General features: G+C 34.0%; 1 protein-coding gene across 1 annotated transcript; it reads right to left on the bottom strand.

Moving 5' to 3' along the window:
• Nucleotides 1-17,842: 17,842 nt before the first annotated feature.
• On the bottom strand, nt 17,843-22,001 carry LOC131956144 (uncharacterized). Its single transcript, XM_059320568.1, has 4 exons — nt 21,842-22,001; nt 19,121-19,435; nt 18,433-18,618; nt 17,843-18,003 (listed from the first exon to the last, which is right to left on the bottom strand). Exons 1-4 carry the CDS (start codon nt 21,999-22,001, stop codon nt 17,843-17,845), a joined length of 822 nt encoding a protein of 273 aa, XP_059176551.1.
• Nucleotides 22,002-22,467: the final 466 nt, after the last annotated feature.

Below are 22,467 nucleotides of genomic sequence, written 5' to 3'. Positions count from 1 at the left end.
ACTGAATAATTTAAAAATACACTTACTGCAATGTATAAAATTCAAAAAAAGTTTTTATTCATAATTAATTTAACAATGCTGTTATATTTGCTAGCTTATATTAACAAATAGTAACATAAATAAATGCAAATAATCTAATTTTGGTGAACATAGTTTTTCACCGTGCATTCTAAAATCTTTACTTGTATAAAACTAGTGTTAAAAACAATATTTAGGAATTTAAGTTAATTTATTAAAGTGGGTAATGAAAGATAGTTGTGTTAATAAATAAAAAGAAAAATCTACATTTAAAATTATGCAAATAAATATATTTATTTTACATTTTGATCACCATGAAAAGTTAAATTTATAGCTCTAATATTTATTTATGCACTGTTAACATTTTTATAGTAATTTTACATTTAAATCATTTTTTCCCGTTAGTGCCCTAGATGTATGGGGTAGATGAAGTTAAGTTCACCTGCTTCAGATACCTCGGCAAATGAAAGGATAGATGTTGTCAGCACTATGCACAGCCGACTTTGTACGTGAGCAAGTACCCATCACTGCTGGGTGGACTCAGGGACGTTCTACTGATTTAAACACTGATTCGAACTCGCAACTTTCGAGTTAGAAGGTGAGCTATCTACCGCTAGGCCACACCGTCCCATTACATTTAAATAGAGATTTTCAAACAAACTGATGTTGGAGTACACGCAATATGCTAACGTACAGATTAACAAAACTCTATTATAATGTTCGACAGTCTAGGCGTAGTGGATATGCTAATCTAATGGGTAATCTGATGTTTTTATCGAATGGATAATCGGATATGTTAATCCAATGGATAATATGATGTTTTAATCCAATGGATAATCTGGTGGAGGTTCAAAGTAAAGTACAAGAGCGCCAGAGTTGTCTTCCATTTGAACTTTCTGGTGGTAGCTGTCGTCTGTCTCAACTGTATGTAGAGGTGGTTCAGTATTTGTGTCAGGGTTTCCTTTATCTGGAGCAGCTTCACATGTGAAAGAGAAAAGTCAGAATGTAATAAAGGAAATAAACGTATTACAGCTAATACAATATGCTAAGTCTAGTATATGAGTGTAGCATTTATAAAATCTAAAATCTAAAAAAATGTATGATTAGTCCACCCTGTTCACCCACATGTAAACCTAATCCTGACACAAGCTCGTGTAATCTGTGTGGAGACGTTATTACTGCTTTGAACTAGGACCGTTAGGAAACATTTTTTCGACCATAGTGGGATTTTAAATATTGTTTTACTCAGTTTTGTATTTAAATTCATGAAGTTTGATCACATACTGCGATTAATGCTATAGGGCTGGTAAGTAGGTCACCAACCAGTTATATAGCTCATGCAGGTTGATCTTTTAATTAAGTCCCTAATGCGTTTACTTAATCTCAGGCTAATGCGTTTATTTAAGATCCTACTAATGCGTTTACTTAAAATCCTGCTACTCCGTTTAGTTCAAACAAGAAACACGATTATCTGAATTTTAAATACCTTATTCCTTACCTGTAAAACAGTAATCTACATCTAACTTTAACGTCTTATGTCAACTAATATTATGCGATACTACTTTTAAACAAACACTCGACTTTGATCCTATATGCAAATCTTCAAGTAGTTCCGATTCCCGCCTATTTCATACAGCCCAACCGAAACTCAACTCGATTAAAATTCTCCTTTAGTCCTGTCAGTCTTTTGTTTACTCATTCCTAGCAACTGACCAATAATTTGTCTAAGCTATCTAACTAAATCCTATCAAAACCGATTTCTAGATTGTATCTCAACTAGTGTCACTAAAGTATAAATACGAGCAAACAAAATCGTATAGATTAAGTCAAGTCGACTTTTTAAAAACAAAAATCTTACTTCCATCGTGCTTCATCCTATAGAGGTTTGATCCGCTGATGCTGTAATCCTGGTGTTTATCTCTGAGATTCGACCACTTATTGACAACAACTCTTCCGACGATGACAGAAATAACCAGTAAAATCAGCAGACCACAGGCGACACCAACATAGACCATGACGTGGAGTTGTGTGACATCTTCACTCACTGGTGGACACAATATGAGAAAGGTGTAAGGTGTGGGGTTTTTTTTTGGGGGGGGGGGGGGCTGGGGATGGTTCGATGAAATATCCACAATTTAAAAGTTTTTGAAATCGAAAGTAAATAAGCCACGCCTGTTACTGAAATGGAATCTGAAATCGAAACCACAGTGTCCATTACGTAGTGTGTGTAAACACAAAGACATAATGTGCCTTGCGAGAATAGGACAGAGGTGCTGGCTTAAAAAATTATATGTAAAAGCAATTAAAGAACGCTATCGGAACAAATATCTTTAATACAATAGGCTCAAAAATTAATATTTAGTAGAAGCTAAGCAATTTTATTGTTATTGATGACCGAAATTTGGTTTTTCAATTAAAAAAACAAACACATTATATTCAATACCACACCTTCCCCTAACCATCCCTGGTGTATTGTCGATGCGATCAGAATGTGTTAACATACTACTGGTACTAACAACATAACACAACTATTTCAACTATTTTCAGAAGGTTATATAGGCAGACACAGGTATCTCAAACACAAATGTTTACTTTTTTCGTTTCTCTCTTGTTTCACGACATCAAATGTTAAAGAGATATTTCCTGCACTGTTCACAATAGTGAATACATACGTCACCGATGTGTGTGTGGTCTCGTCATAAATGGTCAAGGTCACTAAACCAAACGGGGGTGTCAGCTTAGTATAGACAACGTTATAGTCGTCAGTGTTGGACATGGACTGGCCCAACTGTATCTGTAGACCGTAGGCCGTGGGTTCAGGATAGCCCAATATCTCCAGTGTGATGGTCGTGTTGCCGCTCTCTGGTATCTGGATGGTCAGAGATCTGTTGACCACAGCAGGGGCACCTGAAACATACACATATATGTATGTTGTTTATGTGATAAGTTATGTGTATGTTGGTGAGAGATCTGTTGACCACAGTAGGGGCACCTGCAACATACGTTTATATGTTGTTATTGTGATAAGTTATGTGTATGTTGTTATTGTGATAAGTTATGTGTATGTTGGTGCGAGATATGTTGACCACAGCAGGGGCACCTAGAACATACACGTATGATCAAGTATGTAATTGTTTGACGTATCAGGAAGAACGCCGTGGCCTAGCGGTAAAGCGCATGGACGCTGTTCCGTAATCTTGATCTTTGTTCGCTGGTTCTAAACTATCAATCGCATCCAATCTCTAGACAGAGCAGACTAATTGAACGCTCAGAATGGGAACTAGAAAATGTCCCTACACAATTTACAAACAAACAATGTAATTCTGCAAAAATTGAATTTGTTTGTTACAATCGTTGCTTGTTTTTTTTTTCCCCGTGGGTTCCATGTTTTTGTGGTCGGTAATTAGAGCGTAGTAATAGTAGTATATTAGGTCACTTTTGGACCGCAGGCGCAGGCGCAGGCGCACCCAGGATGCGCAAAGGTTATATAGTAAAATACTCGGATGCGCAGGCTGTTGCGCAGGCGCAGCCTGGTACAACGAGATATAGTAAAATACTCGGGATGCGGATGGGGAGCCTGGTACAATGAGATATAGTAAAATACTCCAGGCGCAGGCGCAGGCGCAACAGCCTGGTACAATGAGATATAGTAAAATACTCCGGATGGGGATGCGGATGGGGATGGGGATGGGGATGCGGATGGGGATGGGGAGGATGCGCAGGGATGCGGATGGGGAGTAGGTCAGTAGGTCACCGGTGGTGACCTTGTGACGTAATTAGTAACATTATGACGTAATCATTGACCTAGTTACGTAATTTTAATGCGTTTTTTAATGAGTTTTAATGAGTTTTTAAATTTTTAATTAATTTTTATTAACGAGTTACGTAATTTAATGCGTTTTTTAATGAGTTTCAATTTAAGTTTTAAATTTTAATTAATTTTTATTATCGAGTTACGTAATTTAATTACTTTGATTGTATTTTTATTTGTTTAATTTGTTTGTTTACTTGTTGTTTAATTTAATTACTTTGTTTATATTGTGTAATTTTTATTAACGAGTTACGTAATTTGATTATTTGTTTACTTTTTAATTATTTTTATTTTGTTTATTTTTAATTTTATTTTATTTTATAATTAGTTAAATTATTATTAACTAGTTACGTAATTTGATTTTAATTACTTTTGTTTATTTATTTATTTGATATATTTCTTTTTCTTTGTTGTTTATTTATTTGAATGTATGTATGTTTTAAATAAAAGACTAACACTAGCATGTACTAGAACAGTCTTTGTATACCAGCCTTTAACCAGGCGGGCAACATGTGTTACTTATCGATCTACTAGTGAGGTTTTCTCGCCGCTGCCCGTTTTAATGGGAATGTATTGATCGCACCCACGGGGCCATCACACCTAATTAAAGCTTGTTATGCTTCACCGATTTTATGTGTTGTTCGCCGAAACGAACACAGCAGGGGGTATGATAATTAATTGAAAGAGCTAAGTGCCTCTCCACAAAGCCAGCGTTAAGTGTGGGAACATCTGTTACCACGTTAATCGTTTTTTTCCCCCCCGGTTGGATCCCGTGCTTTTCACTAACAGTTATACGGACAGTATCATAGGTTTTTGGTTTTCACCTAGGCAATGTTTTGTTGTTGGTTGGTGTAGAGTTTATACGAAGGTCGGTGAAGTTTTCAACGAGGTTGGTTTTGAACTCGAACCATACATGTTTAAGAATTACTAGGTGTTAATTACTTTGATCGCATTTTTATTTTGTTTAATTTGTTTGTTTACTTGTTGTTTAATTTAATTACTTTGTTTATATTGTGTAATTTTTATTAACGAGTTACGTAATTTGATTATTTGTTTACTTTTTAATTATTTTTTATTGAGTAGTTACGTAATTGGATTTTAATTTTTTGAATTTTTAAATTTTTAATTTTATTTTATAATTAGTTAAATTATTATTATTAACTAGTTACGTAATTTGATTTTAATTACTTTGTTTATTTGTTTATTTAATATATTTCTTTTCTTTGTTGTTTAATTTGTTGGTTTGTTTATTTGCTTGTATGTATGTTTTAAATAAAAATTATTGATTTGTACTTTAGAATGATTAGATTGAATGATATGTATGCTAACGTCATATCATATTTAGTTTATACATCCTTATTTTGGTGAAATTTAAATGTAGACATTTTAAACTGTGTGTGTCATTTGACACGACGTACTATAACGTTGTTGATTTTTAAAACTTGAAGTTTATAATCTTAAGCAAATTTACCACCACCACCACCACCACCACCACCCGCTTGGTAACATCTGTCGCCACACTTAACGGTAGCTTTGCGGTTAACTACTTAGCGCTTTCGATTAAACGCGCGGTGCAAATTTAAAAGTTATATTACAACCCTTTTCGGCGTCAGCGAATCGTCAATATATTAACGATCGTATTATATTACGTTTAACACTTCAAATTATTGGAACTAATTATAAAAGATTATTTCAAGATGTCTAATGAAGATTGGATACTTGTGGCCAGAGGTAACAATAAAGTGACGGAAATACGAACGATGAATCACACCGGATTTAAATTGGCGATTGTCAGCCAATTCATGAACAAAAACACTTTAAATCTTAGAGAGCTTATAGATGGGACCGATCTTAATTTTCCTACAAATTCTGGTGTTAGTATGAGTCGCGTCTGCTTTGAGCGCCTATTAAGTTTACAGGATGAAATTTTAAAAGCCTTTGATGAATTGGAAAAACGTTAATAAACAAATAAAATATAAGAAGACTTTTGTTCTAATTTTAGTGTGTGTGTGTGTGTGTGTGTGTGTGTGTGTGTGTGTGTGTGTGTGTGTGTGTGTGTGTATATACGTGTAGCATACGCGTACTAGAAAACCATCAAGGTAATGTCCGGTTGCTCAACCTAATTACACCACCAGCTGTCGCACAACAGCTGTTGGATAATGACCTAAGTGCTTCGCGGAGAGACACTTAGTGAACCCCATTAATCAATGACGGGTGTCAAAATTTAATTAGGCGGGCTATCAAGTTGATGATGGTCCAGTGGGTGTGACCAATATTAACTCTGGACGTGTACGGTCCCAGTCAAACGAAAAGCTTTGGTGTCGGATCGATAAGTAACAGGTGTGGTTAAATGGATGTTCTATTTTCGGTAACCGTTCGTTGTGTTGCTGAATGGTCCCTATACAAAGTCCACGCTAGTGTTAGTCTTTTATTTAAAACATACATACAAGCAAATAAACAAACCAACAAATTAAACAACAAAGAAAAGAAATATATTAAATAAACAAATAAACAAAGTAATTAAAATCAAATTACGTAACTAGTTAATAATAATAATTTAACTAATTATAAAATAAAATTAAAAATTTAAAAATTCAAAAAATTAAAATCCAATTACGTAACTACTCAATAAAAAATAATTAAAAAGTAAACAAATAATCAAATTACGTAACTCGTTAATAAAAATTACACAATATAAACAAAGTAATTAAATTAAACAACAAGTAAACAAACAAATTAAACAAAATAAAAATGCGATCAAAGTAATTAACACCTAGTAATTCTTAAACATGTATGGTTCGAGTTCAAAACCAACCTCGGTGAAAACTTCACCGACCTTCGTATAAACTCTACACCAACCAACAACAAAACATTGCCTAGGTGAAAACCAAAAACCTATGATACTGTCCGTATAACTGTTAGTGAAAAGCACGGGATCCAACCGGGGGGAAAAAAAACGATTAACGTGGTAACAGATGTTCCCACACTTAACGCTGGCTTTGTGGAGAGGCACTTAGCTCTTTCAATTAATTATCATACCCCCTGCTGTGTTCGTTTCGGCGAACAACACATAAAATCGGTGAAGCATAACAAGCTTTAATTAGGTGTGATGGCCCCGTGGGTGCGATCAATACATTCCCATTAAAACGGGCAGCGGCGAGAAAACCTCACTAGTAGATCGATAAGTAACACATGTTGCCCGCCTGGTTAAAGGCTGGTATACAAAGACTGTTCTAGTACATGCTAGTGTTAGTCTTTTATTTAAAACATACATACATTCAAATAAATAAACAACAAAGAAAAAGAAATATATCAAATAAATAAATAAACAAAAGTAATTAAAATCAAATTACGTAACTAGTTAATAATAATTTAACTAATTATAAAATAAAATAAAATTAAAAATAAACAAAATAAAAATAATTAAAAAGTAAACAAATAATCAAATTACGTAACTCGTTAATAAAAATTACACAATATAAACAAAGTAATTAAATTAAACAACAAGTAAACAAACAAATTAAACAAATAAAAATACAATCAAAGTAATTAAATTACGTAACTCGATAATAAAAATTAATTAAAATTTAAAACTTAAATTGAAACTCATTAAAAAACGCATTAAATTACGTAACTCGTTAATAAAAATTAATTAAAAATTTAAAAACTCATTAAAACTCATTAAAAAACGCATTAAAATTACGTAACTAGGTCAATGATTACGTCATAATGTTACTAATTACGTCACAAGGTCACCACCGGTGACCTACTGACCTACTCCCCATCCGCATCCCTGCGCATCCTCCCCATCCCCATCCGCATCCCCATCCCCATCCCCATCCGCATCCCCATCCGGAGTATTTTACTATATCTCATTGTACCAGGCTGTTGCGCCTGCGCCTGCGCCTGGAGTATTTTACTATATCTCATTGTACCAGGCTCCCCATCCGCATCCCGAGTATTTTACTATATCTCGTTGTACCAGGCTGCGCCTGCGCATCCCCCTGCGCATCCGAGTATTTTACTATATAACCTTTGCGCATCCTGGGTGCGCCTGCGCCTGCGCCTGCGGTCCAAAAGTGACCTAATATACTACTTCTGAGACTTCTCGACATTCGTACCATTGATGAACTCCTGTTATAAAAACGTTTAAAATGTTCATATGCTATTGAAGATTAAACATTATATAAAATAAGCTTATTTTACAAATAGCCACAGTATTTAAATCATCCCACAAACACATACGCAATGCACTGCAATCCCACGCGCGCACACACACACACACATATTTATATTTAATACTATTATGCATGTCCGTATATAGATGTCGAAGTAAATTTCCCGTTTATAACTAACTATTTATAGAGCGGATGATGTAGAGTTCTTATTTGTCTAAACCTCGGTAAATGAAAGGATGGTGTGGTCAGCACAATGTCCATGTAAGTAGTTACCCTACAGAGCTGGGTAAACTAAAGGACATCTTGCAGCCTGAAGGACATCCTGAAGTCCAGATCTAGATCTTAGTCGAGACCTTCGGGCTAAATGTTGATTGATCTACCCTTCGACCGCGTAATCCCTGGTGTACAATATAATGATGTATAATTATGTATTAGAAGTATGTGTATAATATGTGTAGAACTAAGGACTGACGTAAGTGTATTTGCACAATTTAATGCTGAACTTTGTGAATAAAATGTTGATGAGAATGGTTAGCACTACATTGTTTTCTTCAAAATGTGTTTAATGTTTGCAAAAAAAAAAAAAAAAAAAAAAAAAAAAACAACAACAAAAAAAAGTTTTTTAAGTTGTTACACGCATTTACACGCAAGAACTCACGCAGTAATACACACACATGTAGGCCACACACACATTACATTAAATGCTTTAATTAGAGTTATTTGTTGCTTTATTTAAAGCTCCACGCTTTCTAAGTGTGGATTATTTCAACTCAGTTATGTATTGTTCTATTTGTAATTAAATGTGTGATTACATTGCAACTGCCTTCCAATTTATGACAGATTACTATATGAATTATAATTGTATGTTTCAATTTAAATACGACAGTGAGATAAAAAGATCTTCACACACGCGTACAATTATTGACGTACAGCTTTACGCAATATTAAAGAGGGATACATTTTCCTTTTAGATACAAATTAAGCAATCCGAGTAAAAAGAAATAACCTGGACTCATGCACAAGAAGCCCAATGAAACTCGGCAATAATTGTCATTCAGTGCTCCATCGTACGATAGCTCAACACAGTCCTCCGTCCTGTTCATATTTGCCAAGGCATCAGACGCCCACAACCCATCAAAGTTTACTAGTTTTCCATCCAACCATACCCATTGATTTTTTACCACGTAAGCCCCAACCCAAACTGAAATAAATATAATCTGGTGTCATTAATCAGTGAATCTAAAACTAATTTTAAACACTATATAATATTATATATATATATATATATATATATATATATATATATATATATATATATATATATATATATATATATATATATATATATATACAAAAATGAATAAATTATACACACACACATATATATATATATATATATATATATATTTATATATCTATATATCTATATATATATATATATATGTATATATATATATATTGGGGTATCATATTTGAATTAATATAATCGGTTTGGTTTACTGAGTCCTTAAAGTTTAACTTTACCTTGTAGTTTATTTAATGTTGAAAACAAATAAACGCTTTCTTCAACTGTTGATAAAGTAGCCAAAGATCCATGTGTGATACTTCTCTCACATTGTATCTATAATGTTAGAAACCTTATAGTTAGCCATGTTAAAGTATATCTATTATTTTTTTTAAATAATCATTTAAAGCAGTACATTTTTATTGAAATTCCTGATTTATAAATATTTTCAATAACAAAAGCAGTTTTAAGAATTACTAATCCAAAGTTAGTAAACAAAAATATGTATATAATATAACTTATATTAATATTATTTATTAATTAATTTTGTTAGAGATTTATTTTAAATATATTGGCTCTATAAGTAGGCCTACTTGTTTGTCTACGGTTTGATACAATTATTTTGAGCTAAATAATATACCATTTTAATAACGTTAAGATTAAGATTAGGGTTAGGGTTATTAATTTTCATATTTTTTTTGTGTTGTATTAGCTGAAAGAGCAACTGAATAAAAAGCTGCTTAGCTAATAGAAAGTTAAAATATTTTATCAAATTAAACTACGTATATGTAACAATCAAAACAAAGACTTTAAATTTTATAAAATACATTTTTAGGTTAGGGCGACAAATCAAGTATAGGTGCTAAAATTAATATTGTAAATAAAAACTTATAAAAATGAAAGTTAAACTCAGACATTACCCGAGCGTCGTACCAGGTTAATTTTTCCAAAAATAATTTGAAACATCGGCCGTTGATTGCAATTGATCCGGTCCAAACGTCGCAACTCTGTAAGGCTAATGAAACGTTAAAAGCCTGGCTTTAAAACATATAAATGGCGCAATGATTTCACCGCTAACGTTTTAATACAATGTATTTAATACATATTAGGGCCTATATTGTTAAATTATCTTAAATGTAATAAGGCCTTGATTATAATAAAACCATTTTCCTCTGTTATAAGCCTAGTGTTAAAACATGTAACTGACGCAATTATTTAACCGTAATTATTTTATTTAAGTATTATAAAATATTGTTAAAATGAAAATGTAAAATGCCTTTAATTATGATTATATTATTTCCGACTTGTCGCCCAGCTTGGTAAATCAGAATGTCAACCCCTTTGCCTATCTAAACTGTACCAAAACGATGCCTTGGTGTCATCCACTCCGACTCAGGATGATGTTACCCTAGGTCTGGATCTACGTATACTACTTTAATGAGTTGTTAAATTAAAAGGAACAGTCGCGTTTTCTTATAAAAATGAATTTATTTTTGTTTCAGTTTAACTTTTTCATGATGTCATCCTCTATCGTCAGTCCCCGTCCCCTTCTCCTAATGGTCAAATAATGCCCAGCTGCTTTCATATACAATCCGGGTACTCAAAAGAGCTGAGAGGTATAGCGAAGGCGTGGTCAGAGGGGTGCGTGACGCACCGGGTGACACCCGACCTAGCGACGCCACTGAAAGAGCTAAATTTGCGGAATCGACCCAGGAACTGAACTCCTGATTGTTCCGACATCTGTTTTATTAAATCAACCGATAACGCCTATTACATTTTATAGTAAAAGAAACATTTCACGTATTTATCAGTAAGAACCGCATATAACTACTGAAACCTACCATCGGCTGAACATAGGTAGCTATAGCTGACACGGCACACGTCAGTATTCAACTTTCCGTTGGACGTGACGTATGCACAAAGATACGTCTCAACCTGGTTGTTGGGTTCGGTCTTCCGCCAGAGCTGGCTAATATTAGCTGGACTTCCGTCTGCCCATCTCCAGTCTCCCTCCTGTTCTAAGTCGTTGGCACCAATCCATATCGGCTCTAAATAACACAAAACGACTATTACTAGTTTTGCTAGTTATTGTTTATTTTTTTTTTTAGTAACAAATAAGTAAACTTATCACTGTGTTTTTATTGTTTAAAATAGTCTCCACGTTATCCGTTCAGTTTTACATTTAGCCACTATATTAATTAATTACCCAGGCTATTAAAAACATGTGTGTTAAATATTAAGAAATAAATGTCAAGGTTAAAATTGTCATTCGCGAAGATCCTAAAATACGTTGACTTTGCTGATGTTAATTAAAGGCGCGCAAACAACGAAATATTATCTTATTAACACCTTTAGTATGATGGTAATGAGTGACTGCCTTGACGTTAGTCTCATAGTAGAACAATAAATACTTACTTACTTATCAACTTAACTTCATCATCAAAATATTTCAATTCTTCTTGTGATTGTATCCACGCAAGTGTACCATCAATTGGTATCTCTTCACAAAATGCCTGTGAAGTAAAAGAATTGGATACATCTGAATGAATATTTTGTAGAAATTTCAAAATATTATGCGGCGTTGCGTTGTGTTTTGTTTTTGTCTTGTGTAGCTATGTTCATGTGTTATGATTAGCGCTTGTTTTATTTTGCTGTGGTACATTGTGCTGTTGTAGTTTGTTGTTTTTATGTATTGTATATTATCAATTGTATCGTGTCTTGTGAAAACAATATAGGAGAGATTGATTTTGCGAGTTGCTGTGGGCGGATACGGCAAGTGTATTGGGGAGGGGGGGGGGCATTTTTTAACATACTTGATTATATATTACTCGAACTCAGGAACCACAATTAAGTTCATATTAAAATGTATGTACGCTTTCGTCCTTTTTGCTAAATTACATTGTTAGTATCTCTTCGATCTCAAATTGATCATATAAGTTTATTTTGTTATATCTGTTATAGTTTCTTTACATTTTCTTATTGTAAAATACATAAAAATGCAATTGTATATCAAAAAGTATGTTTATTTTTACACGTTTAATTTATTCTTTATTCGTAGGTATGAATCCAGGCAAAGAAAAAATTGCTGCGCATAAGCTACAAGGATATTTCTCGTGTTATTAAAATACAAAAACTATGGGAATAATTTTAAGCATGGTAACGAGCATCAGTGTGGGTCTATGCATAATTTTATTACATGTTCACTTGTCAGTGGGATGAAGGGGTTGCTTTAGATCAGCCACTGATTGTATGAGATTCATGTTAGTAGAAATTCGTGTACATTTACATTTAAAATAGAAACATTATATAATACCTTGGCTTCAAACCAGGTTAAAGGTGAAGGAAATATTTGAAAACAGCGACCGTTGAAATACTTTGATCCCGTCCAAACTCTGCATTGGTTGTGTGATTTCACTTGGAAGATGAAAAGAAAACTCATTTTTGTAAACAATAACATTAATTAATTATGAAATTGCTTAAACTACAAAAACACAGGGGCTCACCTATTAAAGAGCTACCTCATTATGTTTTTTAAATTGTCAATTTGTTTGGTTTTGTTCATTCGCCCGTGTGTATATATATTATTTTAGTTTTGGCGAAATTTTTTCTTCTTTCCTTTGTCTTTTTGATGAGGCCCCTTTAAGGATCGTGTTTATGTTTTATGACTCTAAGGAGAAAGGAGGTATTTTATTATTTTGTTATTTCTGTTACATCGGGGGTAGGTAGTGAAAGGAAGACACGTTAATACAACAATCAATTTGCTTTACGTTATCTCTTACTTTCAAACGATACACGATGGTTGTAAGAATAGAATGACATACCATATATACAAAATAGTTTTCTTTTTTAGATCGTGTTTTTAAAATTATTTTTAATGACGTAACTGAAATTATATATGTGTGATTTTTTTTTAATCAACGTATGTTTTTAACAAATTGTGACTGTTAGTGAAAGCTTTTAAAAATATTGTTTACAACAGGGTATATTGAGTGGAGTATTACATAAGGTATTGTTCGGTGTTAATGTTAAACAATAGTACATAAACAATTTAAGATACTATATTCCGTAGTACAGAGAATTAACGAACATAATTTGTTTTTATCAGTGGGTATAACTATATACCAATAGCCTTTAAATTCCCTAAATTTGTTCAATAGCCCATTACACTTAGTGGACCCAAGTACGTCTTACGAAGTGAACTAGCCTCTTTTGCGTTTGCAGTAACCCATGTATCGCCCAGCCATTATATAATGGTAATATACTAAGTACACGATACTTAATAGAAACATGGATATCAAAAATACAAGGAAAATTAATAAAAAAAAGTATAATACACTTTTAAACATGGTATAATTTTTTTACAAATGTAATCGGTGGAGGCATTATAAAAAAACTTACAGGAACTATTAAATGAAAACTGTAATACGGCTGTAGGACGGCCTGCCTCCAAAGGCTGGTCATCAGATGAGTACCACTGCACGTAGCTGTCAGTGTCACTGTGACACTGACATGTCGCTGTGGAACCTGTCAGGACTGATCCGTTGATGACCCTCTCGCCACTCGGACAGTTAGAAAGAATAATTTTCGTCTCCACATCCTTAAGTAGGTTTTCTAGAGAAACACTAGCTTGTTAAAATATACAATGGTGAACATAGAAATAACTGATGAAGATAAAACATAGAAGAAAAACATACGTTAATTAAACAAAAAAGTGTTGACCAATCACACTCATTAACAGACAATATTTATTTAACGGCATAGTAATCGTCAAGATTGGCAATCAAGGTATGTCGTGATGAGTGGGTTATAGGTAAATGTTTACTACAGTTCTAGAGTCAGCATTATTTGACACTTTCTTCAGAAAGTAGCTGGTCTTTAGGAAATTGTATAATAAAAAATGTTTAAATTTATCTTGTAAGTTAAACATTGATTAAAACCACCCATTTACTAGAACTAATTATGTTTTTCTACACATATAAGTACAATACCCTTTCAACTGTCGAGGGCAGGACACATATGAATTCTACTTCATCTGCCCAATGCATGACTAGGTCTAAATAGGCAATTCTTTACTTTATTGAACACATAAACGTATGTTAGAGATCAAGAGAATGTTTACAATAGTTGAAAGTAATACAAAGTAAAAGAGAATCAATCATGACCATTGTGTCTATTATTCGTTAATCAGGATCAAAGATACACCGCAATAGACAGCCACATGGTGTCGTCTTGAAATAACGTCACGCTTTATTTATAGATGCATCTATATTCTCCCCCCCCTCCATATTCGTGTAAAGAGATTGATGAACGATCCCATTGTTGCCCACATCCACTTTGATCCCACATTCTCTATACAGATAAACAAAAACAAACAAAACCATTCACGAGCTTGTAGCACCAACCTGTTTCTGTATAGATTTTACAGTGATGGTGCAGTCTATATACAACAAAGAGGGTAAAACTGATTACTTTGCAACTTGATGTGTTAAGTGGGAATTTATTGTTTCGCCATTCAGTTATCAAAGAGGTTGGGAATGATTTATTACTTTACAATATTGTCAACTAATTTTAGGATTAAGATAGATTGATAAACTATTACAGTGCTAATATTCTTTTCATATTGTTTATTTTTATAACTCTATCCTTTAAAGATGTATTGGAGAATATAAAAAGTCGACTGCATGCTCAAACTTTTTAGTACAATACGTGATTTTAAAGAATCCGTTACTGTCGTCACACTTTTTGTCGGTTTTTGTTTTTTTTTCCTTTGTTTTAAAGAGGGTGGTTCCACAATAAATGTTATATAATATGAACACTTAATTGTCTATGATAAATGTATGTATTTTGTGCATCTACAATAAACTAAATAGTTGTGTGTTTTGCCATATATGCAAAAAATTAAATATATATTGTTATTAAAAAAAAATTAATTATTATTTTTTTTAAACTTTTAGTTTTTTTTTGTAAAAATAATAAATCTACTAATCTGATAGTAGAATTACAACAAAAAAGATATGCATGCTTTATAAAATAATCTTGTTCTGAATGGAGCATTTAAAATAGAGCATTTGTAGTTTCATAAAAAAATATCCATTACGCTTGAAGGGTATTTAATTAATAAAACATGCTACACAGCAAAATTTATGGTTACTCTAAAAGTCAATACGAATATAATCACAGTTAATGTAGTGTTAAAATAACCTTCCTTCTCTTTTCTGCTAAACGTAAACTTAAGATAAGACATTATTGGAATTGACGTAAAATCGATACTAGAGACCAAAGTACTTGAATTGTATTTAAAGTATATACTCCACCAGTGGATTATCACACAGGAAGTAAATATAGTTTAGTAAAGAGAAATTTACTTTGTATCGGTGCAGATCAGAGGCGTAGCGACCCTTCCCGGCGCCAGGGGACAAACTTTCAATTTGGCGTTCCCATCGGGAACAAACTTTCAATTTTCAATTTGCAGCCTCCCCCTCAAACTTTCCATTTGCACCCCCCCCCCCCTCAAACTTTCCACTTGCACTCCCCTCAAACTTTCCATTTGCACCCCTCCCATATAGTTTTTATATTTATGACAAACTGCACCTAAAATGAGATTTTAATTTGTTTTTCCAAGCAATTTTGGCGCCCCCTAAGGTCGGCGCCCGGGGACATATGTACTCCCTGCCTCTGGTGGTGTAGGTTTAGCAAAAGTATAATTCGATGGCGAGACTAGCGGTTACTTCCATTTAAAACATTATGAGAAACAACATAATGCCAAAACATGTAACTAACGTTTTAAAAATGTCTATTTCCATTGCTTGAAAAAAAAAAACGATTATATAGTTTAACTAAAAAGTGTAACGGTGAGGTCGGATGTTTATTCTTACAGCAGCTAACATGAAAGTCTCGAGTTCGAATCAAAGGCTTATGAACGATTTACGGAAAGTCAGTTCTGAATTAAGTGCTATAGAGTTAAGGTTTAGGTTAAATAGATTACACTTTTTAAAAAAAATTAAAAACAAACACCAGCCACTCAACATAAAATAAAAAACATTTCAAGTAATTAATTCTATATAATAGTTTCGTTGTCTGTGTATCTATCTGTGTATGTATCTATCTGACAATAACGCTGTAGAGAAAACACAAGCAAAATAAAAACATGCAGAGTAATACGGAAACGAAATATGACGTCACATTTAGCATATAGAAGAAAATAGTATCAAGCCGGAGAGTGCACACAGTAACATGACGTCATTGATTATCGAGTAAACATTGAATTTAAAAAGCCAATTTTGTCTCATCTAAGTGGTTTGCGTGAAGAGTTTCTTTCATACAATTATTCGGGTAGGGGCGAAGCCCCACCCCCGCGTAAGAACGTGTAAGCCCCCTCCCCCCTCCCCAACTCAAAAGAAATTTCTTTATCGATACTCTATAATAAAATTACCGCCTAATTAATGTGTCTAATCTAAAAAGTCGTTTGCGTGCAGAGTTTCATGCAATTCTTCGGGTAGTGGCTAAGCGCGACACAAGTGTTTCCTTCAGACTTTTTCCTCCCCGGAGGGAGGAATTTTTCTAATCTAAAAAAAGTGTTTATCGTGCAGTTTTTTTCATCCATCTCTTCCGGTAGGGGAGAAGCCCCGCCCAGGTTCTTCGTTTAGTTTGTATGATCTACAAATGCGACCAGTGTTTCTTTCAGACTTTTTCCTCCCCGGAGAGGGGTGGGGGTACATGAAATTTTCGGGGGCGGGGGTAGAACACTGGGAAAAAAGTATATAATTATATTTCGTTGAATGGGACGGTAGACATGTTTTGGAGTGTGTGTGGGGGGGGGGGGGGGGGAGGGGGGGCGAAGCCCCCTCCTCCCAAGTAGAGTTGCCTGAAAGAAACTCTTAATACGACTTGTATCATGAATGAGATTAGGTGCATGTTTTAGGGATATGCCTATGACTATATTTTGAATAAATTAAAGTACCTAGAAAATAGACAGCACTATCAACCTAGCGCCCGTTGTATCCTTCCTCAACGGGCACTTTTTCTCGTGTTTAATATTTTTAATTGGATTATTTGTTTTCATTGTATAGGCCTACCTATTTTAGGTACAAAATTATAGTATACATAAATTCAGAAAATCATGTGTGTGATTGATTTTCAACTCACCTTTTCGAAATCTTTCTACTAAAAACGATAATTGTAACATTTTATTTTATTTTCAATGTGGATTATTTCCAATATAAAACAAAAACCAATTAAAAATCCTTACAGATAGTATTCTAACATAAGCAAAAACTAATTATTTAATTTCTTTACAATTTTATCCGATTTAATATATTTCGGCGAATGTTTATATATAATACTTGAGATTTTTTAAAACCATATTCCTCTAATAAAATACACATTTAAAAAGAAAGTATGTACTAAAAAGATATTTTAACAAACAATGTAACTGCTATTTCCTTTAATGTTCACTATCTGGGAGTTGCGGGTATATTAATCAAATTGATTATCTGATGTGTTAATCCAATGGATAATATGATGTGTTAATCCAATGGATAATCTGATGCGTTAATCCAATGGATAATCTGGTGGAGGTTCAAAGTAAAGTACAAGAGCGCCAGAGCTGTCTTCCATTTGAACTTTCCGGTGGCAGCTGTCGTCAGTCTCAACTGTATGTGGAGGTGGTTGAGTATTTGTGTCAGTGTTTGCTTTATCTGGACTAGATAGGTCTTCACATGTGAAAGAAGTAATACTTGAATTATATCTGCAGTCGCTATGTAATACTTGAGTTATATTCACAATCGCAATGTAATAATTAAATTATATTCACAATCGCAATGAAATACTTGAATTCTAATCTAATATTCAGTAAGTAGCATTTTTTAAAATGTCACAATTTTGTACATACAAATTAAAGAAAAGCAACCATTCATCAAGCAGTTACATATTTTTTAACTATGGGTGTTTATGGTGTTTTTATTAGGATCATAGTTAGAGTAAGAGCTAAATTCACGAACTAAGTCAATAAATGAAGTTTGTGTGAGGTATTCAAGTTATAGTTTAAAACTATATATAGAATCAGCGCTGGAATATCAATACAGTTAAGAAAAGCGATTAAAGAGGTCAACAAACAAAGTAAACATTATCCTAATGCTTACTGTTTTTGAAGTTCGCCATATGGAGAATCGATCCACTGAAACCATAGACCTGGTGTTTAGCTCTGAGACACAACCACTTATTGACAACAACTCTTCCGACGATGACAGAAATAACCAGTAAAATCAGCAGACCACAGGCGACACCAACACAGACCATGACGTGTAGTTGTGTGACATCTTCATTCACTAGTGGACACAATATAAGAAGGTTGTTAGGTGTGGTGGTTTTGGTGGTGGGAGTGATGTTTTGATTACATATCCACCATTTTGAAGTTGGTGAAACTAACTTATCTATGCGACCCCTAATACTGTAAATTAAACCGCAATCGAAACTATATAGTTCAGCATTAGTGTTTCCAGCTTAAAAAGTGCCCCGCACGACTTAGATAATGAATGGCAATAAATAATATCTATACATTACAATTTCGGACATAGAGAGTAAAGACGTTATTGGAACATGAGTCTCTTGGACAGTTAGCACAATATTTTCTGATAAGTATAAGAAGATATGTCTTAAAGATTATCTTGACCTGGAACTTCGTTTTTCAATACTTTTAATCAGTATATGATTGGTGCATTGCTAATGCGATCAGAATATCTTAACATAATACTGGTAGTAACAAAATAATACAAGTATTTTAAAAATAGTCTATATACAGATATTTATATAAAAAATACAAATATTTACCCTTTTCGCTCATATCTTGTTTAACGACATCAAATGTGAATGTGATATTTCCAGCACTGTTCATAATAGTGAATATATACGTCAAAGATATCTGTGTGTTTTCGTCATAAATGGTCAAGGTCACTAAACCAAACGGGGGTGTCAGCTTAGTATAGACGACGTTATAGTCGTCAGTGTTGGACATGGACTGGCCCAACTGTATCTGTAGACCGTAGGCCGTGGGTTCAGGATAGCCCAATATCTCCAGTGTGATGGTCGTGTTGCCGCTCTCTGGTATCTGGATGGTCAGAGATTTGTTGACCACAGCAGGGGCACCTGAAACATACACATACATGTGTTATTGTGATAAGTTATGTGTATGTTGGTGAGAGATTTGTTGACCACAGCAGGGGCACCTGAAACATGCACATACATGTATGTTGCTATTGTGATAAGTTATGTGTATGTTGTTATAGTGATAAGTTATGTGAATATTCTTATTCTGATAAGTTATGTGTATGTTGTTATTGTGATAAGTTATGTGTATGTTGTTATTGTGATAAGTTATGTGTATGTTGTTATTGTGATAAGTTATGTGAATATTCTTATTGTGATAAGTTATGTGTAAGTTGTTATTGTGATAAGTTATGTGAATATTCTTATTGTGATAAGTTATGTGTATGTTGTTATTGTGATAAGTTATGTGTATGTTGTTATTGTGATAAGTTATGTGTATGTTGTTATTGTGATAAGTTATGTGAATATTCTTATTGTGATAAGTTATGTGAATGTTGTTATTGTGATAAGTTATGTGTATGTTGTTAGTGTGATAATTTATGTGAATGTTGTTATTGTGATAAGTTATGTGTATGTTAGTGAGAGATATGTTGACCAAGGCAGGGGCACCTAGAACATACACATGTATGTCAGTAGCGTAGCGAGAGGGGGGGCGGGGGGGGGAACATATGTCCCCGGGCGCCGACCTTAGGCGGCGACAAAATGGGTTGGAAAAATAAATTGAAAGTTTGAGGGGGGTGCAAATCGAAAGTATGTGTGGGGGGGGGGGGGTGCAAATCGAAAGTATGAGGGGGGGGATGCAAATCAAAAAGTTTGTCCCCGGACGCCGGGAAGGGTCGCTACGCCTCTGATGTATGTCGTTTAATGAGATAAGTATAAGAATATACGTGTCCGTTTATCTAGAGGGACGGCGTGGTCTAGCGGCATATTGAATGTTTTTTTACTATAGCGTGATAATCGATTGCAGTTCACGGGTTCGAAACCATCAACCGTTCCCAGACAGAGCTAAGCAAACATGTCCTATTGATATGACACTTTCTCTTTTTTTTCACCTGAGCTCTGTATTCTTTAGGGACGGCGTGTTCGGAGTGTAGAGCATACAACAGTTCACCCGAAAGTATCGAGTTCGAGTCCCCGATTCTTGTCTGTAGAGAGCCCCAGAGTCTACGATTTTTCATCAAATTTCGAGGTTACTGAAAGGAGTTGAACTCTACTTTACCTCCCGATGGACGTAAGTTGGGAAGTGTCAAAACCGTATTTTTACACAAGTCACTGTCTCCCCTTTCATAAATAGCAGAGCTTAATGCAATTATATATAGATAAGATACATTTTAGAGTGAAAATAAACCAAACAGAGGTTGGCGACTGTTTCTTTTTAGTTTTCATGTATTATATACACAGGAAAAACAAATGCTTATAAGTGCTTTGTAAACAATGTAAATATGCTTTATTATTAATATTTCACTTTTTTCAGAAATAAAGATGTGAAAAAGTAATTAATCATTAACTTTTATCGCGTATTTAAAACATGTTTGATATTATCTATCATTCGTTATACTCTTATGTGTTAATATCTATATCTCTGTTTATATATGTATGCATTTAAATATATATATATATATATATATATATATATATATATATATATATATATATATATATATATATATATATATGAAAATATGTCTGTGGCTTTGTTAGTATGCGGCTGGTAAGTAGGTCACCAACCAGTTATATGGCTCATGCAGGTTTTATTGAGCCGTAGAACTAGTTGGTGACCTACTTACCAGCCCTATTTGATGCATCCAATAGCTATGAAACTTTAGAAAGTAGTTAATAACCCCGGAAATATTGCGCGATACGGCACCCATATTTTCCCATCAGGTATATTTAATCATGATATTTTTGATTGGTCGACTAGCACAAGGGATCATGTGTACTACTTGCTCCAATGATCAAAGCTACAGACGCATTCGCCTGAGCTCGATCGTACAAAACAGAACACCCCGGGCTCCGGCTTGATCACTATGACACGTTACTTTTAAAAAGTGCAAATAGCTAGAGAATACGATTGGCTACTCAAATCAAAGACTAAGTTGAACCAGGGTCGTCAACAGGCGTCCAGGCAGTAGGATGCCGTTTGACGCTCATGGTTCCTCAACTGCTATCCTAGTACAAGGGAACCGTTGACTTGTCATCCTGCTTTGTTGAAACACTTATACAATGTGTGTTCGACTGGATTGCAGCAATGCTCTGTAAGGGTATGCTAGTTTTCTACATAAATTGAGTTTAGATGCAAACAAGGAGCAACTAATCAAGGCATTTATAACTAATATTGTATTGAATACAAACTTAAAATTCAAATTGTAAAGCATTATTTAGAAACTGGGTTTCGCTTAGTTAAGTTAATACTATTTAATCTGCACTTGAATACAGAAAACTTACATTCCATCAAAATATCAACATATTTCCAAATTTCGTGGGGGTTGGTCTCGAACCCGTTGCTTCCCCAACAGAAATATCGACCTGAATCTGTACACTGCACGTCATCAAGAACCAGTTCCAACCGGCTACTGTTGGACCGTTGGTCTTTAATTCTACTCATGTTACTTCCTGTTATAACAGCCACTGCTTCAGGGGTCGCTGAGACTTCACACAAAAATATGACCTTTTCAGCTTCATTCACCATGACGGACATATCATTGTTTACTGTAAAATTTCGCGTGAATGGAACAGCTGAAAAAAGGTGTCGAAAATATTAAAATTAACAAATAATATACAAACTTTCCCTAAATAATTATTGCTGCCTTAAGTCTACTGAATTAAAATACAACATCGAGCGGTAGATCGTTAGACTGCCAACCCAAACGATTGGATTTTAGATCTAAGCTCGAGTCTATAGGACGCTTATAAATCTATTCAGCTCTAACAGATATATGAATGACGTTATGAAATCAAAGTCGAATGGACATTGTAATGAGGTAACGAAAGCAGATAAACTCTACTTCATCTGCTCAATGTGTCTGGAGCATAAACAAAAAAGGATGAAGAGAATACATTTTACGGTGTTG

This window comes from Physella acuta, unplaced genomic scaffold (genome assembly GCF_028476545.2).
Source record: "Physella acuta isolate Inbredline_101_S28 unplaced genomic scaffold, ASM2847654v3 ptg001130l, whole genome shotgun sequence".
Lineage (NCBI taxonomy): Eukaryota > Metazoa > Mollusca > Gastropoda > Physidae > Physella > Physella acuta.
Note: the sequence above shows the minus strand (reverse complement) of the source record. Positions and strands in the feature narration are given on the sequence as shown.